At 41.5% G+C, this 27178-nt stretch overlaps 3 protein-coding genes across 3 annotated transcripts in view; 1 reads left to right on the forward strand and 2 right to left on the reverse strand.

The window, feature by feature from the left end:
• Positions 1 to 1688: 1688 nt before the first annotated feature.
• On the reverse strand, positions 1689 to 8820 carry serpinf1 (serpin peptidase inhibitor, clade F (alpha-2 antiplasmin, pigment epithelium derived factor), member 1). Its single transcript, XM_042498593.1, has 8 exons — positions 8764 to 8820; positions 5803 to 5863; positions 5055 to 5250; positions 4537 to 4692; positions 3688 to 3888; positions 3473 to 3612; positions 3183 to 3393; positions 1689 to 2206 (listed from the first exon to the last, which is right to left on the reverse strand). Exons 2-8 carry the CDS (start codon positions 5860 to 5862, stop codon positions 1959 to 1961), a joined length of 1212 nt encoding a protein of 403 aa, XP_042354527.1. The 5' UTR covers position 5863; positions 8764 to 8820; the 3' UTR covers positions 1689 to 1958.
• Positions 8821 to 11661: 2841 nt separating this feature from the next.
• On the reverse strand, positions 11662 to 18186 carry serpinf2a (serpin peptidase inhibitor, clade F (alpha-2 antiplasmin, pigment epithelium derived factor), member 2a). The gene is made up of 8 exons (XM_042499491.1): positions 18068 to 18186; positions 16776 to 16844; positions 16454 to 16691; positions 14641 to 14827; positions 14211 to 14356; positions 13866 to 14008; positions 13430 to 13634; positions 11662 to 12238 (listed from the first exon to the last, which is right to left on the reverse strand). Exons 2-8 carry the CDS (start codon positions 16827 to 16829, stop codon positions 11787 to 11789), a joined length of 1425 nt encoding a protein of 474 aa, XP_042355425.1. The 5' UTR covers positions 16830 to 16844; positions 18068 to 18186; the 3' UTR covers positions 11662 to 11786.
• Positions 18187 to 24568: 6382 nt separating this feature from the next.
• LOC121952682 (flavin-containing monooxygenase FMO GS-OX-like 2) overlaps positions 24569 to 27178 on the forward strand; it is an 11269-nt gene continuing 8659 nt past the window's right edge. Inside the window, exon 1 of the mRNA XM_042499487.1 lies at positions 24569 to 24682. Within this exon, the coding sequence (XP_042355421.1) occupies positions 24569 to 24682 (114 nt within the window). The remainder of the gene's footprint in view (positions 24683 to 27178) is intronic.

Here is a 27178-nt window from a genome sequence, read left to right on the forward strand (position 1 = left end):
TACATGCAAGATATAATCTCATACAGAAGCAACAGTATCTCCTACGCACCAAATATTTTCTGCTATGTGCCAGATATTATCACCCACGTGTCTCCGTATTATCTCCTCTCTGTAATATATAATAAAAAGCCTACTTCAGGTAAATGTTGCTGAGAATATAAACTTTTGCTTAAATCACATTTTCAGGTCAGAACTTTAACTTGTAATGAAGTATTTAGACAGTGTGGTGTTTTTACTCCAGTACAGGGTATGAGTACTTCCTCTATCACATCTGAAGTACACAGCTTCTTTATGTATTTCTAAAATATGTCAGTCATGGGGGACATTTTCTCCACCCAAGAAGTACTTTTACTTCAACAGATCTGAATGCATGGATTTGATTTTTCGAGGATTTCTGTTCGGATCTAAACTGGATGTAAAACTTTCCATCGTCTGCGTCCTCTTTGTCTCCAAGTTTCCTCTCGGCTTTCTTTCTTCTGGGCAGCGATTCAGAAACCTCAGGAATCTCTGACTGTGTGGAAAATCAAGACCATGTGTGAACCGCACACACACACACACACACACACACGCACAGACACACGCACACACACACACACACTCACACACACACACACACACACACACACACACACACACACACATACACACACACACACACGCACAGACACACGCACACACACACACACACACACACACACACACACACACACACACAAACTCTTTCGAAACTTTGCTGATCAGATGTTTCCTGATTTGAACTCTCGTTCTGCTCGTTTCGTTCTGTTTTATTATTTCATGCTCAGGAGACACTGAGCAGTTGCTTTAGACTGAATTTACTCTGTAAGAGACAGATGGAAAATAATTTGGGTTTTAGTGTCGACCTGCAGAGCAAACGTCATCCTAAAAGTCTCCTCCTGCGGAGAGCATTTTCGGGAATGTGGGGAATGAGTCATGTGATCAGTTTCACATGTGCAGAAACAATCAGAGGCTGAAGAGAGCAGCTGAATCTGGGTCTTTGTGTCCTGCCTAAAATATACTATTACATAAGTTCAAGACATGATCTCCTACATACAAGATACTGTAATTAGCTATCTCCTATATGTACAAATATTATCTCCTACATGAAAGATGTCAGCTGCATGCAAATATTATCACCTGTGTATAATATATTATCAGCTACAAACATGATATCTTCTCCTATGTATTGTTTCGTGGACACAGATATTATCTCCTATGTTCGGGATGTTGTTTCCTACGTACAAGACACGACCTACTGTGTAAAAAATATTATTAACTACATGAAATATATTATCTGTTATGTACAGGATACTTTCTGCTATGTGCAAAATATTCTCAAATACAAACAGATATTATATCCTACATACAAGATATCTCGACTCGTGCGACGTATTGTCTCCTTGGTAGAAGACATTATCGCCTGCATGGAAGATATTATTATTAATGCGTAAGATGTTGTACATGTTTGTCACTGCAGCGTTAAATGGAAAGGCCTCTTGCATTTCACCTCTTTTCACGTTTGTTTGTTTGTTAAAAAATTAACTGCTTAATTAAAAGTTCAAAGTCAGACATGTAAAAAGAAAACTAACCAAAAACTGACGTCTGTGCAGTTTGTTCTGACGGAGTCCAAACGAAACAAGAAGAGATACAACAGCAGAGAAAAGTTTTGTTTCATTGTCGTTTATTTCTTTTTACCACAAATGACAATATTTGATCTCTTAAAAAACAAAAAAACAATCCTTTGGTGAGCTCAGAGTATCGTCAGTGTGTTTGAGTATCCCGTTAGATGAATGTGATTGCACGTTTCAGCATGAAAAGAATAAAAAAATCTGATAAAAATCAAATATCTGCCACCAGAAACGCAAAGCAAACACCTGAAACCCTCCTAGGACCTGCTAAGAGTGTGTGTGTGTGTGTGTGTGTGTGTGTGTGTGTGTGTGTTATATTGTCAGATCTTTGGGGTTGACCACCCTGCCGATGAAGAGCAGCGCCCCTGAAGTTTCATCCCGGATCAGGTAGATGAAGGGTCGGTCCACTCGGTAGGTCAGGTGAGCCGTTGCGGCGGTGTCGGGGTACTGGTTCCCCTCGGGCGCCGTCTCCATGACGACCTTGTGGTTGACGCTGGCGAGCACTGCCTGCTGGGTCGAGATCTTCTCCAGGTCCGTGTCGGCCAGCCACTCAGAGAGACCTGCAGGGAGGAGAGATAAAGAAGGAGGGAGGAAGAAAAGGAAGATGACATCACTTCCTGCCATACAAAGCCTTAACAGCAAACAAGTGTTGCGTATGATCACGTTTGCAGATGATATTTTACTTAATTTTAGGGTTGCAATGGGTCGTTGATCAATGATTGGATCAGTAAAAACTTAGTCGGCAGCTATAGTAGAGGAAAGCCGAACAGTTCATATATCACCTGTACTTTATGGGGTTTTTGTCGTTGCTTTTCTCTTTTTTCAGTGTTGTAAATTTAATAAGTTGGTCGGACAAAGAAAGACACTTGAAGACGTCGATTTGGTTGCTCGGAAAAAGCATTTTTTTCCAAAACCAAAACCAAAACAATTCGTCAGTAAATAATGATGATAATTCCCAGATGAGTCGCAGCGCTACGGCTGATTGAAAGTACAAATTTCTAGTTTTTCTATTTGGTTCTAATTGTCGAAAGGTCTCGTGCAGATTTCAAACTCCTACCACGTCAGTCCGTCGGCGTCTCTCCACCCTGAGCTCGTTGGTTCCGACTGAAAATCTCTAAAATCACAAATCTTTCCTCAAACAGCTGCTCACTGCGGAAATGGTGACGTTTTTGGGGACTATCTTCAGATGAATCCACGTTTGGTGCTCAGTGGAGTATTTGTGTCAGCAGGACGGAGTGTAAAATAAACTACGGTGTGAGTCACAAGAGTTTCTTAATTTGTAGGGCCTGAAAAGTGTTGAGTGTAAATCTAAAGAGCTGAAGGGTAAACAGCACGGAGGGCCTTTCCTTCGCCATCCCAGGAGTCACAACTGTGTCCAAGGTCAACAATGAAAAATGTCTTCACCCTGCACGGGGTTTTACAAAAGATCTCTTTTCAGTTCCCTAAAATGCAGTTTGCGTCCGGACAAAAGGCCAAAATGAAAAAGCTGCGTTCTCAAATACACCAGCGTACACGTGGACTGATTATTGGACTCACCGATGTCGCCGAGCAGCGGCAGCAGGTCTGTGGAGTAGCTGAGTCTCAGGGTGGGCAACGTGAGCGACACCTGCGCAGGATGCAGCGTCATGGAGAGGTCCTGGACGAACTCGGCGGTCAGACTCTCCTCCAGCAGCGTCATGTTGGACGTCACCTCATCGGGCAGGAAGACGAACATGCTGACGTCGTCCTGCATCTGGATCTGAGCGATCTAGAGGACACGGGGAAACGTTCAGGGGAAATGGAGTCGAAATGTCATTAACCGACTTTAGCTCAAAGAAAACGCTCACCGTGCAGCTCAGATCGGAGTCCACGCCCATCTTAATGGGGTAGTTATCCTGCTGCATCATGGGAACACGGACAGGCGACCCGCCGTCCACCTGGAAGCTCTCCATGTTTCCACTCTGGCCGAACCGAGTCACCCACTTCCCTGATCACGCACAGAAAACTGTGTTCATACACTCGGCTGTGTTCGCCCTCAGATCCACAGCAGAGATTAACGTACCTTTGAAGTAGGCGGCGCTCACTGTGTTCACACCAGGGTTTCGGGGGAGGGGCGTGGTCAGGAGGCGCTGTACCTTACCACCCGTCTCCTGAGACACCCAGTCGTTGATGTCTTTCATACTGTTTCCCCCCAGCAGGGCTTTGGGACGGACTCCATACTGCTGCTCCACGAGTCCGAAGAAGTCCTGCTTCAGACGAAGTCCTGAAAACAGACGATTAGAGTTCAGACGAGGGTTCAGTGGTGTCGCCGTACACCATGGCGCTTAGAAAATCGGAAGGTATATTTTTCAATACCGTCATTAATACAGCCGCTCCTCTTTCTATTAAACTCATTGGGAGTAGTGCACAGCACGCACCACCAGAGCTCAGTCTATGCTTAAGTTCAGCTAAAATATTATATGATACGGCGGCTGCCGTCTTGCACTGGTGACGTCATTCGGAGTGGAAGTCTGCGCAGTGGTGGTGTGAGTGCACGGATTGGCTGTCACAGCTGTCAATCATGGCAGAAAATCCTCTTTTTGTATAATTTAATAACTCATAGAAGTGAGAACAGAGACAGAAACCATCTTTGGCTAAAATGTATTTGTCGTGTACTTTTAGTTTAGTTTTTAATTTGGCCTGTGTCCATTTACTTGCCTATTTCCAGACACAGTGACACCTGGTGGTGGAGGGAGAAGCTACAGGACTGAAGCAGAGAATCCGCGGCGAATAACAGCATGTTTTTAACATCTAACTTGATGAATTAAGGATTTATTTGGACAAAACCGGAGCTGTTGATTGTTGGAACAGTGGACTTACTGACCACATTAGATTTAAAAGTCTTCGTCGTGGGCCCCTGACATGTACTCACTTCGTGCCAGGTAGATCCGTGCGGCGGTGCTCAGGCCTTTCCCAGGCGCCCGGACTGAAACCAGCAGGTCTCTGAGGGTGTTGTGGAGCTGAGGGTCCTGCAGGGTGTGGTACCTCAGAGCCCTGAAAAGCTGCCTCTCCGCACGCTCAGACGCTCCTGAGGGGACAGAAGACACCAAGTGAAGAAAAACAGCAGAATGGAAATCAGGGCTGGCTCTATAGAAGATCAGGGCTGGCTCTATAGAAGATCAGGGCTGGCTCTATAGAAGATCAGGGCTGGAATCACATCATCTCATGACTCCAGCTGCCTCACGAGGTTACGTGATTTGAGCAGACATGGAGGACTGTGAAGCTGTAAATACAGAAACTGGTAACTTGACATTATTAACCGCATGATGAGGGCGTTTTGGTGGGACAGAAATGACTTTCTACAGCTGTGGCAGACAGTCCACACACACTGTGGCGGTCAATGCCAGGACACCAGTTTAGATTTAGTTCGTATCGTGCTCGTGTCTTCACCCATAGAGAGTTGCGTCAGCACCGCGGACACGCTGATCGGGGCCAGGAAGACGTTGGTCGCTGCCTCGCGGCTCGCCAGAGCGCGAAACAGGTTGTAGCCAAAGTCGGAGGTGGCGGCGCCCATCTTAGTGGTCGGTGTCGTGAAGAGCTCCACATGTTCTTCCTCTCCGCCCGTCTCCTCAGCTCCGGTCTCCGACTGGAACAGATTAGAAAAGACAGGTTACCATTTATTGTCCCAAAAGAGACTCATAGTTTGGTATTCTGAGTGCGAGAGACAGAACGATCAATGATGTTGATTTGATTCAAGGCCCAGGGGGCCCCATGCGAAGGTCCACCTGCAGCGCTGAGCTGTGATGAGGTGAGATAACACCATCATTAAAACTAGATATTACAGTACGAAGCATGTGACGGTATAAATGTCTGTTTCTACCAGATTAATTCAGGGCTGGATTTATGTAACAATCATAGTTGTTTCTGTAGAAAATCATGGGTGACTGTGGAAAATCAGGGCTGGCTCTGTCCAAAATCACAGCTGTTTATGTAGAAAATCAGGGCTGGTTGTCGTGTCATCTCGTGACTCGAGCTGCTTCGCAGGGTTACGTGATTTGAGCAGACACGGTGGAGGAGTTTGAGGTTGTAAATATAGAAACTGGTCCCTCTCGACATTATTATCGGGAAACGTTAAATCTTCCGTGTCACCCTCAGACAGTTAAAACATTCAGTGTAAAAAGTGCTGACGTGTTGATACCTGAGCCTGACAGCAGCTCAGGACGACTCCAAACACCAGCAGGAAGGCTGTTCGCTTCATCCTGAAGGACAAACACACCAGAATCAGAGACAGGTTTACAGGAATATAAAAAAAACGCTAAAAGTTAGAGCTGCCACCTGAGACTTGAAGATTTGAACCATCGGTTGAAAACTCATCTGTCAACGAGTTCATTTTTTTTTTGTCTTGTGTTTCTCTTGGGACGTTTCTGTCCACAGATGAGCTGCAGAGTGAGCGCTCCTGCAAACAAACTACAAACTGTAAAACGCTTCTCTACGATCAGCTCAGTTTACAGAAAAATCTCACCAATTCAGTCAATTCAGTATCTGACCAAACGTCTCCTCTGGTGAGATCTGACACTGACAGCATGATGACGTCACCGTAGCAGAGTTCGCATTTCCTAAAATGTTTATTATTTAACATTATTTAGATCAATATTGTTTTTAGTCTGCATCAGATTTCAGACAGAGTGTCAAAGACGATTAACCGTCTGCTTTCTTCAACTTTCACTGAGGTGCAAAAACCGTCCTTTAAGCTTTAAAAAAATAACGATTTGACCTTTTTTGGTAAATAATGATTGATATTACGCAACACTTTATTAATACAGCACCTTTAAAACACAAAGCAGAAATAAGATACACGTTCGGCGATTCAACAACGGAAAGCCAAACATCCGACTGAACACAAGCGAGATGAAACTCGAGAACAGGCAAATTAAAAGCATAAAATAAAATACAATAAAATAAAATAAGACAAAGAAATAGACTAACAATAACAGCAATATAAACAATAAAACCATAAATAAAAGGAAATGAAACACGAATTAAAAAGGTGAAATAGACCAAAGGAAATAAAAAGACGACTCCTCCATATTTTTATATTTTTTTTTTTTACTAAAAAAAAAAAAAAAAAACGTAAAAATGACATAAGGATGAAAATTTGAAATCAGGATAACATCTATTTTTTAGTATCGCAGCCGGACAGCTGCTGCTGCACAGAGACAAAAGAAAAGAAAAGAAAAGATACTGAACTTTTCCAGAGAAAAGTTTTTCAGATTCGAGGACGACGACGTCGGTTTCATTGTTTTTACATAATTACAGCCGACTGAACGTTCACCGCTAATCACAGTTTATACAGAGAGAGCCCCGAGTCTGCACACGGAGGCGGCTCCGCCTCCTTCATCGCCTTCATCTTCACCTTCTCATCATCGTCTTCATCACCATCATCATTTCAGTGAATCAGCAGCTGCTTCACACACACACACAAACACACACACACACACACACACACACACACACACACACACACAAACACACACACACACAAACACACACAATGGGAAATGCATGATGGGAAACCCCCGACGTCACAGAGTCTGGCTCATCCTGAAATGCTCATTTTAAATTAGGCATCCTACAATTATACATTTATTGTGTGTGTGTGTGTGAGAGAGAGAGAGAGAGAGAGAGAGAGTGTGTGTTTTTGGTGTTTTTTTGGTGTTTTTTGGTGTTTTTCAGCGTTTGGTTTTGTTTCTGTGGCGTTTTTTAGCCGCCTCCTGTCAGCACACTTTTCATTTTATTTTAATTAAAACTCAAACATCACAGTTATATATTTATATCATTATAGATTATATATACATGGCTGAAGATCAGCAGTCATCCGAAAATGTGTCACATCAAAGAGGGAATTTGGTCAAATTTTAAGAAATTAAAAATGTAACGTTGGACTCTGTTTGAGTGAAGAGCTTTTGAGGAGATTTCAAACATTTAGGCATAAATTGTTTATTGAGATATACGAGCCGACACTGAGAGCGAATATTGAGACAGATAACTGATATTTGGAGCCGATATACATTTAGAAATAAAAATGAAAATCTTTCTGTCAGTATTTAGAATTTGGAAAATATCAAACTCCAACACAAAACTTCGTTTAAAAGCTGAAACTTTAACATTGTTAAGTGAAAATTGAAGTTACAAATGAATTTCAAAAGTTTCACAAAGTCAAAGTTCCTCTCAGTCTGACGCTTTCTTTGTTCTTTTAATTAATTAATTGATTGTTGATAATTAAAATTAAACGTAGATACAGATTATTGACAAAATGCCAAATATCAGCTCCAATAATCAATATCCAATAATCGACCCCATGGAGGTGTTTGTTGGAGGGGATTTTTAGGTGGTTGAGGATCTGATGCAGACCTGCAGAGTCCTGCAGAGTCCTGCAGCAGACAGCAGACGCAGGTTTCCTGCAGGAACTTGTCTCTGAGACTCACAGGAATGTTTTCTCATTGGCTGACAGTCACCGACATCACATCTGCATTTTTTCTTTTTTTAAGTTGAGATCAAAAGTCTGAAAATCTTCCACAGAAATGTTCTTGGCACCAAAGTCTCAACAACCTGAAATAACCTGCAGACAAAAAACCCCCTGAACTCCAGCTGCAGCCGCCTGACTGCGTCTGCTCTGATCAGAACTACACGGAATCAAAAATTCTAATAAAAAGAAGAATAATTTTGGCAGATATTTGAGAGTCAGCAGGATCCAGAGCCTGCGGTCCGCCGAGGCTCAGCTCTTATATAAAGAGTGAGCTGGCACAGAGACGCATCGCTGGAAAATCTGACACCTTCAGGTTGTGAAACATAACCAAACCAAACCTAAACCCAAACCTAAACCCAAACCTAAACCCAAACCTACAATATGAATAAAATCATCGTCATGGTGAACTACAGCGGCTGAGAGGTTTTCTTAAATTGTCAAACCTGATGAGGATCTGTCTGCAGGTTCATCCAACATTCATCTCTGATTCATTTAAACCCAAATCTGCGGCCGTGATGTCATGCACAATTTGCTCGCGAGGAGGACAAACTGCTGGTGACGTCAGAGAGAAAAAGTTGCGCGTAAAAGCGCAAAAATTAACCAAGAAAGTTTAGAAAGAGCGCGCGCACTCACCTCTTCTCCTCTGCTCTGCGGACGGTCCACGTCTCTTCCTCTGTCTCTGTCTCTCAGACTGTCTGTCCCCGCTCAGGAGACGAGTCTGCGCCCACAGCTGCGCGCGTCCCCGCTGCTGTTGGCAGAGCGCCGGGAGCGCGCTCGGCTGACAGAGTGCGCTGATTTAAAATGAGAGAAACTTCTTAATGTGAAATATCAAAAAAGATTTAGTGCAGATCCGGAATCGGACATCTTTAAGACCTTAAATTCAGTTTCCTCCTCTGAGCTCGCGGACATTATCTGTCACATCTGTCAGGTGGTGGTCGTGTGGTTGTTGCAGCTTTTTTTTCTGTAAAAATTAAATTAAATTAAATTAATTTAATTTAATTTAATTAGATTTAATTTTAAATTACAGAAACATTCTAAAATTCTGATATCTGATATTCTGATAAAAAAAATTTTCATGTCCGTCACCATGAACAAACCTCGATCTTTTTAAATCCTGTGTTGCAATATTTCAGTTGTTAGTTGATTAATTATTAAACTGAGTTTTTTTGCATCATCTTCAGAAACATAAAGAACTGAAACTGGATCGGTCTGGAAAGGTGCAGCCTTTTTTTTTTTTTAATCTGAGTGGATCCACTTAAAGGGTTAACTTCCTCCAAACAATCCAAAGTACAAAAAAACTCCTTCCAACAGCACAAATAAATGTCTTTGTGTCAACATTTTATTTTCTCTGAATGAAAATCAAATTAAAATCTCCGCAGTTTGTGTTTTTCCATGATGAACAATCAGGTTAAAACAGCAGAAATCTGAGGTGTCTGTTCTCCGTCTGAATCCACCTCCGACGTTTGACACTTTTGGAAATATGTTTACTGACTTTCTCTGTTCAGGTTTAACACGTTAATGAGAGAGTTTAGAGGTGATCGTCGTAGTTACCACACGGTCAGGAGACTGGATTCGTTTTCAGGCCTTTACATACCACAGTTTTGTTTGTTTGTTTGTTTGATTGATTGTTTGGGTTTTTTTCAATTCACACATCAACATATTCTTGTTTCTCTCGTAAGTGCTTTCACACTGAGTGTGAATATTATGCAAAAAAAATTTAAAAACCCAGGGGAAAAAGTCTTTTTTTATTCAAGCTTTGCACCAAAAATAAAGTCAAAATAAAATCATGTTGTAATAATTATAAAATCACAACACAGAGACGGCGTAGTCCAAACCAGGACGCCAACTTTAATTATCCCTTTAACTTTAACAACGTTTATATCAGAACAAAATGTAGAAGTAGATGTATATACTACACCACGTAAGAGTTTACAGAGGGAAGTCTAAATCCACTCAGAGCATTTCAATAAAAACAACCGCGAAAAAAATTAAAGCTACAATTAAAGCAGCAATTAAAGGGCCCTCGCACCTTCATGGACGCCTAAAAATGTCCAAAAAATCCGTGAAGTGTCTGTAAATCTGTGAAATCTCCTGAAATCCTAGAAACATCTAAACATCCTAAAAATCCCAGCAACATCCCAAAATCTGAGAAAAGTGGACGCAGTTATCAAAGCTGAGCATTTCTGCATCTGACTTCCTGAAAACACAGTTATACACGTCATGTTTCCGAATGTTACGTTTAGACAAAACCTCGTAAATTTCATCTTTGTCACGAAGGGCCGACTTCCTGTTGTCAGTAGGCGCCACTACGAGTCAACATGAGCATGCAGACGTCTTCAGACCCGGACACTGATCCAACATGCCAAATTTGGGGAAGACCGTACAATGTAACGTGAAGTTACAACAGCTTTCTTTGTCATGCAAAAAGCATCCAAATTTGCCGCGGCACCACGGAAGTTTCTTTCCACAAAAACCTGAAAACGTTCAAAAGAAAGCATCATCACGACCTTTAGGCGTCTCAGCACAAATCTGAGGAGGATCTGATGAACCTTTGAGTGCGTCAGAGCATTTTACAGGTTATTTCCTGCTGCCAGTAGGTGGCGCTGTAACTCTAACTCATAATTGGCATGTAGACGTCTTCAGGGTGGGACTCTCTTCAAACACGTAAAATCTGGTCCAGACCGGACCATCTGCAGTGGAGTTAGAAACCACTTCCTGTTTCCTGGTGAAATTTGACACCATAAAAACCACAATAAAAATAAAGTGATTGACACTGTGGATAGTTTTTGTCCTTTTAGTGTCCATAAGGTGTCAGAGACATCAAACAGCTTCAAAATACAGCTTCTTAATCAAAGAAAGAGCCAGAGTAACAGAGGTCCTAGATAAGACACTAATGTCCGAAAGTACTAGAAATGTCCTAAAATCACAGAAATGTCTTAAAATCCAAAACATTTCGTAAAATCTGAGAAATGTCAAAAAATCCAAGCAACATCCTACAATCTTTGAAACGTCCTAAAATCCAAGAAACTTCTTAAAGTCTAAGAAACATCCTAAAAAAACAAGAATTGTCCTAAAATCTGAGAAATGTCTAAAAATTCTAGAAACATCTTGAAATCGTAGAAATGTCTAAAAATCCTAGAAGCTTCCTAAAATACGAGAATTGTCCCCAAATGCTAGAAATGTCGAAAAAACAAAGAAATGTCCAAAAATCAAAGAAATGTCCAAAAATCAAAGAAACGTCCTAAAATCTGAGAAATCTTAAAATTATAAAAATGTCTTTAAAATCTTAGAAACATTCTCAAATCCCAGAAATGTCTCTAAATCCTAAAAATGTCACTAAATCCTAAAAATGTCCTAAAATCCTAGAAACATGTACGGGGGTCCGGTTGTGGCCCTCAGGTAAAGACAGAGTGTCCCTGCGGTAGATTTTGCAAATTTGGGTTACTGCCAGCAAACCGATTTTTTATTTAAAAGAAGGTATTTTTCAGCCAGAGTCGCAGCAGTCGGTGAGAGTTTTGAGTGAGTGTTTTGTATTTTTGATCATTTATTCATCAGAACTTTGGTGTGTAAAGACCTTCGACCTCAGTGAGAAAGTTAAACAGCATTTTTCCAAAATTGTCAACCAACCAGTCATCCGGTCTGGATCAGATATCCTGTTACAGTCCATTCACACGCTGCAGCGGCCCCCTGTCACCAGCGGGGGCGCTACACGCCTGCACGCTGCTGTCCTCCGCCGTCTCGCTGCAGGACGTGTTGCTGTGTTGGCTGATAATGTCTCTGTCCCTGGCCGTCTCCGTCTCAGGCTGGTCGCTCATGGTGCTGTTGCGGCTGGGATCGTCGTTCAGCATGGGGTCGTTGTCGAGGGCGGGGTTTGTGACGACGCCCATGAAGAGCGGCGCCAGGGAGGCGTCGTCAACAAGGGCGAAGAGGAAGGGGGAGTTGACGGCGAAGAGAGACACGGAGCGCATGGAGGTGACCACGGTGGTGGCGGACGCCTCCACGCCTTCCTCGCTGAGCTCCACAGTGCTGGCGTGGCGAACTTCCGTCACCCGTAGGGGATGGTCAGAGATCCCCGAAAGGTTTGGACCCAAAAACAGCGAGCCGAGTCCTGAGGGAGACATCCAGAGAGACAGAGGACGTCAGTGTCATCGCTGACGTGCGTTCGTCAGGAAACAACCAGGTCCAACTTTCAAACATTTCAAACTGCGTTTTTTCTCCAGAAAAGTGTTGAAGATTTCAACATTCACACGCCAGACTGACACGATAACGCTACTGTCATCCAGGGACAGCTGGACAGTGACCGGAGGCCGGGGGCCGGGGGCCCGTTGCAGGGGCCCCAAACATGTCTCTAGGATTTTAGCGCTTTTACTGGATTTTAAGACATGACTAGAATTTAAGGATATTTCAATATTCTTAGGATGTTTCCAGGATTTAAGGACATCTCAAGGGTTTTCGGACATTTCTAAGATTTCAGAAAATTTCTAGGTTTGTAGGACATTTTGAGACATTTATGACTTTTCAGGATTTCAGGATATTTTTAGGATATTAGGACATTTCTATAATATTAAAACTACTTGGATTTCAGGACATATCGAGGATTATTAATCCATTTCTTGGATTTTTGGACATTAGGACATTTTTAGGATTATTGGATGTTTCTAGAATTTTAGGATGTTTTTAAGATTTGGGGATTTTTGGAAGTTTTAAAGATTTTAGGATATTTCTAGGATTTCATGATATTTTTTATGATTTTAGGACATTTTGAAGATTTTAGGACATTTCTAGGATTTTAGCATGTTTCTTGGATTGTAAGACGAGGACATTTTTAGGATTATTATTTGTTTCTCAGATTTCAGGATGTTTATAGAATTTTAAGATGTTTATTTGATTTTAGAAAGTTTCAAGAATTTTGGAAAAGTTTAAGGATTGTTGGAAATTTCGCAGGACATTTCAGAGATTTTAAGACAATTCTTGGATTTAAGGAAATTTCTAGGATTTTGGGACATTTTGAGGATTTCAGGACATCAGTGTCTCAGCTGTGTCCTCTGTTGGGGGTGTGGGGGATCCTCCTCTGGCTCTATTTTGATGCTGTTTTATGTCTCGGACACCTTATGGAGACTAAAAGGACAAAAACTGTTCACAGAGTCCATCACTGTGTTTTTTACTGAGAATAAGAAACCGCGGGCTGTAAGTTGAGTGTCAGTGCTGTAATGTAACGGCTGCGTGTTAATGTCTGTACGTAAAGTGTGCCGGCAGCGTCTTGCAGACGTCCCCGTCTCAGTGAAGTTGATTGTCTCACCCATGCTGGTCAGCGCCGCCTGGAGCTCCTGGCTGTACCGCAGCTTCACTTTGGGTAAGTGTACCTGCATCGTTTTGGGCTGAGGTAAACGCCTGTACAGGTCTGAGATGTTCAGTTTGGGAAGCACCGATGACACGTTTCCTCTGCCCGGCGACGGCATGACGATCAGGAAACTGCTGTTTCCTTTAAAGGGAAAACTGGCAACCTGGACGAGAGACAAAAACTTTCTTTTTATTTGTATTTTAGATCAACCGACTGAAAAAAATCTTGTTTTTAAAAGGAGAAAAATGCAATTGTTTTTATTATAATTTTTATGGGATTTTTTTCCTTTAAACATTTTTGGCTTTTTTTAAAAAAAAAAATCTTAATTTTTTTTTTGGTGACTCTTAGGAAAACAATCCTTACAAACCTGCGGGCCTGAAATTTCGAGTGTTACCTGTGCCTCCAGCTCTGGGTGGTCCAGCAGGCGGAGAGGATACTGCGCAGACTTCATCATGTCCACAGAGACAGAGTTCTGGCTGTTCAGGTAAAACGGCCCCCTGGAGGTCACCTGGGGGTCAAACTGGGTCTGCCACTCACCTGACAAACACGGAGCCACAAGAAATCACGAGGGACCTCGAGGAAACTCTGGCTTCTGAAAACTGAATTGACGAGCCGTCTGTGCACTCGTCTCTGCTCAAACATCTGGTTTGGTGTTTGTTTATCTGTTTATCATAATTAGCCGTTGCCTAGGCAACAAGTTTGCAGTGATTCTGTTTCATTCGTGTCTTTTCAGGTTTACCTTTGAAGTATACGGCGTTTACGAGCATCAGCACCACGTCGTGTGAAATGCTCTCCATGATGTTGGGGATGTGACCGTTGGTGGCGTTCTCCACCCACTGGTTGACCTCGTCCACAGAGACCAGGGGGACGGGGGACGACCGGTACCTGAGGAGGACAAAAAGACATCTTTTCACCTCCACAGAAAACACGTGGCACATGCACAGCTTATACAGCTTATTCATCTATGTATATCATTTTTTGGCAGTTTCCTTGTTACCTTCAATTAATTTCTTGCAATTGTCCGTACATTTTATGCCAAGTTCCCTGTTTTTTCTCAGTTTTAAAGGTTCAAAAGTTTGTGAAAGGTGTCAGAACGCAGCACAAAAGACCTGATAAAGATTCAGGTTTTAAAGGGTTAAAGTTCAGAGTGACCTGACTGTGACTGCTACCTGCTCAGAGACTCCTCCACAAAGGACAGTTTGGCCTCGAAGCCCGGCCTCAGGTACATGCGAGCGGCCACCTGCAGAGACGTGTTGGTGAGGTGAGGCGCCAGGCGTCCCAGGACGTGATGGAAGCACGGCAGCGTGGCGGCGTGGAGGCTCTGCAGCAGCAGCCGCTCCGTCTCGTTACGAGCTCCTGAGAGACAGAAAGCAACCTGAGCAACACGAAACTACACAGCAACACTCTCTCTTTAATTTCTGCGTTTCTCTGAGATCAGACATCATTTTTCGAGCCGTCAGGAGCACGCTGACCACAAACTGTTGGCAAGCACGAAGAATATATATATGTAAGCTCCATTGAAACCCATTCAAACTGACATTTTTGATCCCACAGCCATCAGAGCAGAAAAACAGGACTTGTATTATTTCTGGGTGTCATTCTGGGCTTTTGACTCTGAATTTGTCATTTTGACTATTTTCCACCTGATGAGGTCATTTTGACCATATTTGGCATATGGAGGAAATACATGCTATTAAAAATCCACTCAGCATGCAGTATATTAAAAATTATTCTCTTTTTTTCATCTAAAAACATAGTGGCATCATGACAAAAACCTGTCATTTAAAGGGTTAAAATTCTGAAAATGAGTGAATATTTGATATTTGTGATTAGAACTGATTAGAATATCATATTAATGTATTTTATTTTTTAAAGCTTGATTTTGAAAAGCATATTCAGAATAAATTAACAGAAAGTTGTTGCAGTCTTTCTGACGATAACAGGAACGGCTGATTGAGTATTTATGGAAGCAACATGAGACAGACTGTTAGTTAAAAAAGTAAATTAAGGTCAAATAAAGCAAAGATTAATGTACTTTCAGTAAGCTTTTATTTTGGTAGCCCCCTTTCCTTTTTTTTAACTCATAGGGCCTTTATTTTGAAGCCCTCTGGGTGGAAACAGGAAGTTGTGTCAGAAATGTTTGAGACCAAAGGAGGGAAAATGGACGAACCTCTCTGTGATATCAGACTGTTTGTGGGAAAGTTAAGCGTTTCGGCTGCTTTGAGAAGGTAAAGTTTGTTTCGTGTTTCCTCGTTTCGGCTGCTTTGACTTTGACACAACAGGAAACCAGAGTTTAAAGGTGGCGCTGTTGTTTTCATGCAAAAACGCACAGGAGCAGCGATGCTGCAGAGATATTGGCTGTCTGTCATTTCAAGTCTAAAGGCTGATATTGTATTTTATGCTTGTGTTTAACCCTTTAGGGCCCACTTTAATATCACACACACTCAGCATCCTCCATGCTGAGTAAATAACTTTTAGCTGCTGACAGTCTGAGATATGTCAGTGATTAGCAGCATTTATTGTTACAGCATGTATTTTCTCCATATGCCAAATATGGTCAAAAATGACATCATCAGGTTATCATAATTACATTAAAATTTATTATTTCATTATTAGATTTTTTTAAAGCACTTTTCAAAGTCAAAGTTTTTTGTTTATGTTTTTGACAGAAATGAAGCCACATTGCTCAGATTTCAAAGGGTTAAAATAAACTTCTGTAAATGTGCATTTACATGTGGTTCAGTTCAGAAACAAAAAATAAAGAAAACAAAACAGAATTCGTACGGGACGCTAAAAGCGGACTCTCGGGTGAAAGTCCAGGTTTTGTTGGACCGCCTCCCACTGAGACCTCCCAGATCCTTATGTCACGTTTTAACGGACGCCGTTTCATGCCGACGGTGTATCATACCGCTGTGAGAGGTGCTTTTTTTGACACAGAATATTAAACTGATGATTTTTGGGTGCAATGACGCTCAGACTGACCTAAGGCGAGCTGGGCGAGGGCCAGGGCCAGACTGAGAGGGGACAGGATGACGTTCGGCTGCTGTGGACCAACAGGGAGCTTTTCCAGCAGCTCTAAACCCAGCCGCTCGACGGCGCCCCCTATCGCCCTGTGCTCCTCAGGGCTGAAGGCCCGCCCTCCTCCACAGCTGTCAACCTCCGTCTCCTCCTCTTCGTGGACAGGAGGAGAGACATCAGTAGGTCCTGGACTGGCCTCCTCCTGAGGACACGAGGACAGACGGGGTTAAGGACAAACAGTAAACAATGAGCACCAAAAACAAATGTTCACTGCGGTCGCTCTTACAGTCAGTCCCGCACAGCAGAGGCACGACAGGAGAAGAAGAAGACACAGCTTCATGTCCAAACAACCAGCCTGAAAGACACCAAGAGACACCATCAGCCACAAGGAGGACACATTTATCAGCCGAGTCGCCGAGTCGCATTGGCATTGTACCTTTCTGCAAAGCAACAGAAGCGATTCCACGAAACTGTGGAGCGCACTCTCAAGATTCAAGACGGTCATCCGTCTTTCCAAAACATGAAGTTCGTGAGACGGAACGAAACACCACTTTTGAGTGTTTTGAAGCGTAAATGAAATCTGCAGGAGCAAAAAGCTGTTAGGACATAAAGCAACGACATCGTGGTCGCTTAACACTTAACACTTAAGCGTCGCCACCCCGAATCTCCAACTTCTGGTTTGATTCAGCGCTTTATTTTCTCTTAAACTCTCTCCTGTTAGCGCGACCTGACCTCACAATCACGACTATGTCAATGACGTCTAACGAGAAACTCTGTCGTCCCATTCAGTCACTTGTTAGCAACCGCCTTTTCTAAGACAAGTAAAACCTTTAAAAGTTCAAAATCTGGGTTTATGAGGACGTATTTTATGTTGCAGAACAAAACATCTACATTTCTTTAGCCCGTGTTAACCACAGATCTATTTAAGGCTTTTCACCAAAAACCCAAAAAACTCAGAGACTTTGAGACGAGAGTCCCTATCATGTTGGTCCTCTTTTTGGTCCACTTCAAGAGGACTGAGTTCGGCTCTTGTAAAAAGACGGTCTGTGAAAACTACCTGAAGGAGACCCGATGGCCTTTCTGTTTAAATATAAGTTACATAAAAGGAAATATTGTTGCTGAAATATTTTATTCTGGACCAAAGTCTTTATCAACATTGTCGTCCACAGAAGTGTCCAGAAGCTGCGAGGACTCTCGGTTTTGTTTTTGGTGTTACGGTGCTGTTCGGCGTGTCTGAGGCTTCGGTGTCACTTGAGGTTTCAGGGATGGCGGCTTTGTTTACCAGCAGACTAAAGGTTACTGTTTCAGAGCCTTTTTTGGCTGAACTGCAGTACACTGAATACAAAGAACCCAGAATACGCTGAACTGCATGAACTACACGACTCTCCCAGCACTGCATACCAGATACTGCTCCGCACACAGCCAGGACCTGTGGATCTGTCGAGTCGCACCGCGTCTCACTTACGTCTTTGAAAACTGCAGATTATTTTAGCAGCGCTGGAAGATCAAATGTCTCTACGTGGACTCAGATTTAGTCTCAACAGGCTGTTGGTGAAATGAAAGACGGTCTGAACTCACCTGGCTCGTGTCCAATGTGGAGACAGACGTTGAGAAAGTGAGGGAGTTAAAGACGAGATGATTAAAATAAGAGAAGAGACAGATGTGTTCAACCTGTTTCAGGCTGGACAGCGTAGTGGCTGGACTCGACGGCTGCCGCCCCCCCTGTCGGCTGGTTAATGATCAACCCTGACTGATCATGGCTGTATGTGGGGTCACTACTCAGTGTAAAAATAAAGGGACAGACTGTGTAAAACTCTTTGTAGAGCCAGAGACAAAATACTTGGCTGTCAAAGCCTCTGTGGGGACGAGAGATGAGAAGTGCAGAAGTTTAGTTACTATGACACAGAAAACTACTCCGAAATACTCAGTGCTCACTTAAAAGAACAGTACTGCCAGGAGATCGAATACCAAACCAATCAGCAGAATAAATGTTGGCATTGAACATTTTTGCAAACCACAGTTACATTTGTATGTTATTATGTAGCAGATAAGTAAAGTAACGGTCACGTTCTGCCCCTTAAAATAATTTTAAGGGGCACAAATATAACAGAAAAGCGGTGATGTGCGAGTATAAAACAGAAGTGCAGAGTCTGTCTCTATGCAGACGATACAGTGTTGTACGGCATTTTATTAATCTAAAGCTTTCATCCAAAGCTTTAATCTAAAGCTTTCATCCAAAGCTTTAATCCAAAACTTGTTCTAAACTCCTCAAAAAAAATAAAATCTTTGAGTTTTTGATTTTCTTGCTGCAGTCACCATGTACAGTTAATTGGTACAGCAACAATTATTTGCAGATCTTTGCAAAAATATTTGGTTCTAGTGGTTTCATTTTTCTGTGTCGCAGCGGTGAGAGATGCAGCTGAGCTGGATAACTGCTTCTATTTACACCAAACTGCATTTTGTTTGTCATTTTTCACGTTTTTGTTCAATAAAGATTGTATTGAAGGTGGATAATATACTTTTTCTGAGTAGTATTTCACTATTGACTCCAATCTCATAACTGACTGCTGCCGGAGCAGCTGAAGTTATGAAAGCTTCCTCCGATATGGATGTGATCACTGTTAAGACGTCTTTCTTCAACGGCTTTTTGGGGACGTGAAACTGCAAACCAGCGTCCAGAGTGTGATCTTCAGAAAACGCAGCCCTTCTGACGCCGCGTAAACTGGCCGATGATCCTGTGAGAACAGCGACGTCAGTTACACCGCCTACTACTGGCCTGGCATGCATACTACAGTGTTTTCTGCTGTTTTTGTAGTCACGTGTACACGAAGATCATTCTCACGATGTTATCATTTTTTTTAAAAGCAGAAAAAAGACTTTTCTCTCTTAAGTCGGCCGTTCTCATCTAAATGTGGCCTGACTGTTTGATCAGGTGTTTATTTTGAACCTGCAAGACTTTTTACAGGTGAGCATAAGTGCCGTCTGTCAGTTTACAGGGTTAATAGTGTGTGTGTGTGTGTGTGTGTGTGTGTGTGTGTGTGTGTGTGTCAGCTGGCAGATCTAGCTGACATTACTGGAAGTCAGGCAGCAGAGTGTGTGGGAGGAGCTGGACCAGCTTTCAGGTTTTTTGTACAAGTCGTCGTTTTGCTTCGACCCTAACTTTGACCTGAGCTCTTAACAGGCCAAAAGTATGTGGACAGTTGAAAGTTGTAACCATATGTGAGAGTCGAACGTGTGATGGTCACATGATCATCACCATGCGGCTGAAACAGGGACGGCCAGTGTGTCAGCTGTCAGGATTGTGAAGCCAGTAAAGTTTTTCCACATCAAACTGGGAAAAGTGTTTCTTCTGATGCCAACTGAGAGCACCAGCGCACGATGCTGGAAGAGCGCCATCGTGTGAAACTTTTATTTTATCATCATCTGGTGTGAAGTTTTCTTAGTTCAGCAGTCTGAAACTCTTCAGTTCTCTTCAGTCCTGATGGTCCTGTACGAGAAAACTGCCCGAGAGAGCCAGTTCATACTGACCAGCACACAGCCACAGCGTCATGTGACCACACAGCGTCACGTGACCTCACAGTCACATGACCACACAGCATCACGTGACCTCACAGCGTCAAGTGACCTCACAGCATCAGGTGACCTCGCAGCATCAGGTGACGTCGCAGTGTCATGTGACCTCACAGCGTCACGTGACCACACAGCGTCACGTGACCTCACAGTGTCACGTGACCACACAGCGTCACGTGACCTCACAGCATCATGTGACCTCGTAGCATCATGTGACCTGGTAAAGACTAAAAAGTGTTGTTACTGCCGTTTGGACAAATGTGGCGTTTTACAGTCGCCTCATGCCGGAGGAAAAACTTTTTTTTGGAGACATCGACATGTTTCCATCTGGTGTGTTTTATATTTGCAGTTTCAGAACAAAAACCCGCCTGTTGCTGCAGAAGTTCTTCCTCTTTCAGCCTTTTTTGGTGTCATGTCTGCAGTCTTGTTCACGTGTCCGAGTCTTTGCATTTGGCATAAAACCCGCTCTTATATGGAGTTTGGTGAGCGTTACCTGTGCTAACAGGTGATTTATGATCACTGAGCTCACCTGCTCAGAGCAGGTTTGGATGGTTCGTAGTGTTTGGTGCGTCTAATATTCTCTCTGAGCAGAAAAGTTAAGAGGAAGTTGCTGCGTGAGGCCCGCGGCGGTAAATCGCCGTGCTGGATGAGGTCTGCGGTTCTGCGGGAGCAGGAGGGTCGAGGTGAACGGAGGAAGGAGCCTGTTTGTTACAGAGCGAAGCTGAGGGGGCGTTCAGCTGGAAGCAGGCGGTCAGAACAACAAATATACGCCCACACGCAGCGCGAGGCCACAGAGCCGCAGGAACGTCCTCAGCACACTGCGACCTGCTGATCCTTCACTTCGCTTTACTTAGTCTGTTCCTGATTATAGTCGAGCTTTGTTGTCGGATTATTTTAGTTCACTTCAGTTCAACTTGTTTATTGTAATTCAACGTTGCTGTTTAACCCTTTGAAACAAATTGGCTTATTTTTCGTTCAGAAATATGAGGAAAAGGCAGTGAGCAACAAAAAGAGAAATGACACCAAAATTATCAAAAAAATTACAAGAAAAGTCCCTAAACCTTTTTAAAGAAAAAAAACATTAAAGGGGAAATGACCTGGAAAACAGGCGTGAAATTGTAATAATTCAAAAACATTATTTTAAAAGCAGAATCTCTCAGAATTCTCAAGTTTTTTTTATACATATATTTTTTCTAAATCTATTAATTTCTCAAAATTTGTGCAGCAATTCTTATAAAGTTGCTCACTACCTTTTTTTTTTTTTTACCATGTTTTTGGCACAATTTTTTTTGGGTTCAAAGGTTCAAATACTTGTGAAAGGTGAAAGGTTATTTTAGCTTTGTTGTCAGGTTTACACTAAAACATTAATCTGAGAAATAATCACAATTATTATAACTTTGAATTGAACCATTACTTTTTGTGCGTGTCAGTTTTTCAGTATTTGTTAAGTTCTCATCGAGGCGACGTCTGCAGCACGTTTGAAATTTATCTCGATGTACAAAAATAGTTAAAACTGAGCCAGAGAAAATTTAATTATGGTGGACACTGTCCCGCTGACTGCTGACACAATTATTGAGTGAAAAACGGTCGAGCAGACCTTCATCAGGAATAATTTTCTACGTGTGTATATATATATATATATATATATACATATATAGATACAGAGTCTGAGAACTCCCATCTTTCCGTTGGTGTCCACCGGGGGACAGCAGAGGACAGAGGTCATTCACTGGCTTTAACTCTGAGGAGAAAGTGAACTCCTGAATCTGCTGTTTGTGTGAAAATGATGAGAAAGTTTTCACTTCGCTGAAGTTTAATCTCGTTCAGATGAGAAAAACGTTTTTCCATCAGCAGAATAAAGTCAGTCTGAGGCCTGTTTATTGATTTGCACATTTCAGACAGAAGACACGGTGCTTTATTAAAGAAAAACACATAAATAGGCTGTAAAAAATGGAGAAAGAATAGATAAAAAACTCTTAAAAACTCAACTCAGTGTATTAAAGACTGAAGGAGCACAGATATATGAGAATATTATATCTTTAACCCTACAAAACTTTTTCATTTAAATTAACTTGATTTATTACAAAAACATGGAAAGACGGCAAAAAATGAGCAAGATTTTCAGAAAAAGGTCAAGAGAGAAATAAAAAAAAAAACAAAACTAAAAGAGCAGAAATAAAAATAATGAAATAAGATTTGAATAAGATCACACACACACACACACACATATATTCTGTAGCCTAATGTTATATATATAATTTGATTTATACTCCTTTATTTCATCATTTTTTACTGATTCTCGGTCTCTCTCTGATTTCACTCCTTTCCACACAGAGCTCCAGAAAATGTCCTGAAAACTGTACGTTTATAATTATCATAATTATATATTTCAAATTCTTTTACAGAAATATCAAAGTTTTTAAGTAGTTTTTAGGTCATTTCTTTATTTTCCTTCCCTTCTTTTGTTTGTTTGTTTTTGTTTGAATTATTGTTCAGTTTTCTTGTCCTTTTTTTTTACTACTTTCTTTTTTGGGTCATTCGTCTCTTGTTTTTGAGAGAAATGAGGCCAGTGTGTCCCCGGTTTTAAAGGGTTAAAGTCCAAACTGAGCTTTTTTTCGATTTTGGCAAATCGAGTCTAAAGTCCAGGACTTTGTGGCTCGAGTCCGTGCACGGCTGCATTTTGTGCTTCTTTTTCTTTGACTTGTAATTTGCAGCATTGTGTTTTTCTTCTTCTTCTCTGTTTAATTATTTTGTTTTTTTATGTGTGTATAAAGAATTTATTTATTGCTTTTACTGTCAAGCATATTTGACACAAACGTTTCCTTTGGGATGATTCAAGTTTGAGTTATTTTACATTATTTTATGGTACCTTTTTTTATTAAAATAATAATAATAATTATATAGAATAAATGTGGGAACTGTTGTGATTTATACACATTTTTGGATTTTTAAAAAAATTATTATTATTTGAATAGTTTGTGTCTGAAGCTTCGTCTTTCAAAGCTGTCACAACATTTTAAAAATATCCCCAAAAGCAGATTATCAGATCAGCTGGTTTCAGCTTTGTGCTCTGAAGCAACATTTCTCTCAGTAACTTTCTTTACTTTGATTTTTCTCTTTCTCTGAAATATCAAAACTTGAAACTTGAGTGTGTTTTTGAGAAATACACACCTTCTTTGTCCCTCTGTGGATGTACGGGACGTCCAGCTTTACCTTTAATGTAGTTTAACCCTTTAACTCCTGCATCCACATCAGTTTCCTGCTGCGTTCAGGCGCCTCTCAGAAGCACGAAAACCTCTGAAAGCAGAAAAAACTGCTTTGATTTGTTCTGAAAACATGGAGGAAAAAAAGGCACAAGCAGCATGGCAAGAAATCCCCAAAATAATAATAAAATCAAATAAGTCAAAGCTGACAAGAATACGATTTGAAAATTAGCCGGGGGTTATATGATATCATTTTTGGGACATTTTCCCCTATTGAAATATATATATATATGTATTCAATATTATGTTACAGAAAAAAACAAGCTTTTAACAAGCTTTCTTGATTGTTTTTGATTTTGAATTTTCATTTTTGTTGTTTGTTGGGTTTTTAGGTTGTTTTCTTGTAACTTTTTCTACTTTTTTTGCAGGTTTTTTCTTTTTTTTGGCCGTTTCTTGTTAAGTTGCTCGCTGCCTTTTTACTCGTGTCTTCGAAAGAAATCAAGTCAGTTTGCTCAAAGGGTTAAACTGACTAAACCAGACTTTCACCTTCTTGTTATTTTTGTGAGAAAAAGAGAAATGTGAGATAAATCAAAGAATTCAAACTTCTTTTTAAAAAAGAGCAAAATGTTGTCAGAAGTGAGCGTGAATCCGAGTTTTTATTCATCTGTTTGATTGTTCGTTCATTATATTTATTCAGTCCGTGAAACAGAGGAATCAGACTTCAGGATGTGGACATGATCTGAACGGTGACGACTCCGCGGCTCAGTGACGGCGGGCGGCGGCTCCTGTGGTCACGTGACCGCAGGTTTCCTCTCTGTGAACTTTACTGATCTGTGAAATCTGTTCAATTTGTTCAGAAGATAAAAGGTGACGCAAACAGGAGATCTGATTTCCTCTGCAGTGTTTACTCTGCGTGTGTGTGTGCGTGCGGTGTGTGTGCGTGTGTGTGTGCGTGTGTGTGTGTGTGTGTGTGTGTGTGTGCGTGTGCGTGTGCGTGTGTGTGCATGCGTGTGTGTGTGTCCATGTGTGTGTGTGTGTGTGTGTGTGTGTGTGTGTGTGTGTGTGTGTGTGTGTATGTGTGTGTGTGTGTGTGTGTTGTGTGTGTGTGTGTGCGTGTGCGTGTGCGTGTGAGAGAGAGTTAATATTTAGTGTCGACCGTGAAATGACTCCCAATGAGAGAGCGAGCAGCAGAGAGGAGACTCTGGTCGATCCCGCCGAGCTCTGACAGACTTTAACACTTTATCATCTTCTTCATCTTCATCCTTTTTTTTTATCATCATCTTCTTCTTCATCATCGTCACCACTCATGGCGGTTCTTCCTCTGCGGGTGAAAATGTTGCAGCAGGTCTGGAGGTCGAAGGGCGTCTTCATCCTCGTCTGCAGTCCGTTTCTCCTGCTGCCGCTCGCCTTCAGCACCACGGTGAGACCAGTTTACTGACCGCTAACCAGTTTACTGACCGGTTCACTTACCAGTTAATTCACCAGTTCATATACCCCTTTACTAACAGGTTTAATGACTAGTCAACTTACCAGTTTACTTCACTGGTAAGTAAATGGTTAATGGTCAGTAAACTGGTTAGTAAACTGACCACAAACCATTTACTTACCAGTGCACTAACCGGTTACGTTTCCAGTTTACTAACCAGTTTACTGAATACTGACCAGTTTGATTTACCAGTTTACTAACCATTAACCAGTATGAATAACCAGTTTACTGGAAACTGACCAGTCAAAATGAGACCACCAGTAGCTGATGTGAGAAATGAACCAGTAACACAAACCAGTAACCTGAAAACTGATAAACCAGCTCACAGTAAATATTCCAGTTTCAGTGAGCAGTGAGACGAACCAGTCAGTGCCCAGTTTGAACTGGTCAGACTGGCAGCTGTTGGTGATTAAGGTCAGCGTTCACACTTCTTCAGTCGCTGATTAACAAACAGTCAGACTGAAAATCACATCAGAAGAAAACGATCACAGAGACGTTTCTGCAGAACACGGAAACACGTGTGTGGTTTGTTACATTAGAAACGTTGATGTGACACGTGTGAAACCTACAAAGTTCAGATTTAACCCTTTAAAACATGAACAACAGAAGTATTCTCGTATTCAGACGACGCTCACGTATTAAAACTTTTGAGCTCAAAAACACAAGAAACTGTTCAAGAAAAAAAGCTCGGGCAAATTTTTCAGAGAATTGTGTTTTTAATTATCAGAGTTAAATATTCTAATTCTTTTTTTTTTTAAATGTAAATATACATTTTTTTCAGGGCGTTTCAGTTTTCCGCCCCTTTTTTTGTTTTACTTCCCTGTTTATTTGTTGTTGTTTATTGTGCTAATTTTCAGGTAATTTTCTTGTGCTTTATACTAATTTCTTGGTAGTTTGTGAATGATTTCTTCTTAAGTTGCTCGTCAACGTCTTGACATGTTTTGGAAAAAAAATGTGACAATTTGTCCGGATTTCAAAGAGTTAATACGAGCAAAGTTACTCATCAGGAGCCGCGCGCTGTGATGTGATGTGATGTGTTTTGGGGGTTTTTTGCGTCAAACTTAACAAAACTGGAATATTTCCATGTTTTTCCATGTGCATGTTTTTGGCGACCAAACCGAGAATTCTTTAACGAGACGTCGGGATATTTACAGCCGTGTTTTGGCGGGAAAAGCAGGTATTTTTTAAACGTGACATCAGGACATTTCCAGCCCTGTTTTTATTTCGGTATATTTTACAGAGATGTTGGGACAAACTTCTCTTGGTGACTTTTTACAAAACATTGGAACATTTCTGGACGTTTTTGTGGCAACCAAACCGTTTTTCAACGAGCACCGGGACTTTTCCAGCCATGTCTGTGGATACAAAACCAGGTATCCTTCAACAAGACAGCCGTGATTTTGGCAGCAAAAGCGGATTTTTTTCCCCCCAAAATGTCTACACGTAACTTTGCTGTTGTCGAAAAAAACAGATATATATTTACAAATAGCCTCGTTTTTGGCAACAAAACCAGACATCGTTTTTACAGCCATGTTTTTTTTCAATAAGACCTTTTTTTATTTATTGTAACAAGATGCCAGGTAATTTATGTCTGTGTTCGTGAGAAGTGTTTTTGGCAACAAACCAGGTGTCTTTTAACGAGACGTTGGGACATTTCTCCCGACAAAACCATATTTATAAACGCGATGTCCGGATATTTGTGAGCTGTTTATGAGCTGTTTTTTGACGAGGCGATGGGACATTGCGGCCTTTTTTATGGCAACAAAAACCTAAACTTTTTTAACTAAACTTCAGGACATATTTTTTTAATGAGCTGCCGAGACCTTTCCAGACGTGTTTGTGGCGACAAATGATTTTTTAATGAAGATCGGGACATTTCCCGCCGTGATTATGGCGATGAATCCAGGTATTTTTTTTTTTTTATCTCTAGACGAGTTTTTGGTGACGTTTTAGTGCTGAAACATGACCTCAAGTTAACCACGGCGTTTTCAAAACATCAAACTAAAAGTTGAAATGTAAGGAAATGGGTGTGTGTGTGTGTGTGTGCGTGTGCGTGCGTGCGTGCGTGCGTGCGAGAGAGAGAGATCAGTTTTCTTTGTCTTTTACGTGAATGGACGTGAGGACAGACAGGCAGGCTGTTTGGACAGAGACGCTGCAGGGTGAGCCGAGGACTCGTTGTTGATCTTCACAGCAGCATCACGTGTGTTTGCATCAAGTCTGCTTCATATAAAACCAGCAGGAAGGAGTACTTTAAGTAAAAGTAGTAATATTACAATGTAAAAATACTCTGTTACAAGTCCTGCATTTATATTTTAACTTCAGTAAAAGAACAAAAAAATGACATTAAAATGTACTTAAAGTGCTAAAAGTAAAAATACTCACTGTGCAGATTTAATGTCATTTTTTTGTTCTTTTACTGACGTTAAAATA

Source organism: Plectropomus leopardus, chromosome 13, assembly GCF_008729295.1.
Source record: "Plectropomus leopardus isolate mb chromosome 13, YSFRI_Pleo_2.0, whole genome shotgun sequence".
Lineage (NCBI taxonomy): Eukaryota > Metazoa > Chordata > Actinopteri > Perciformes > Serranidae > Plectropomus > Plectropomus leopardus.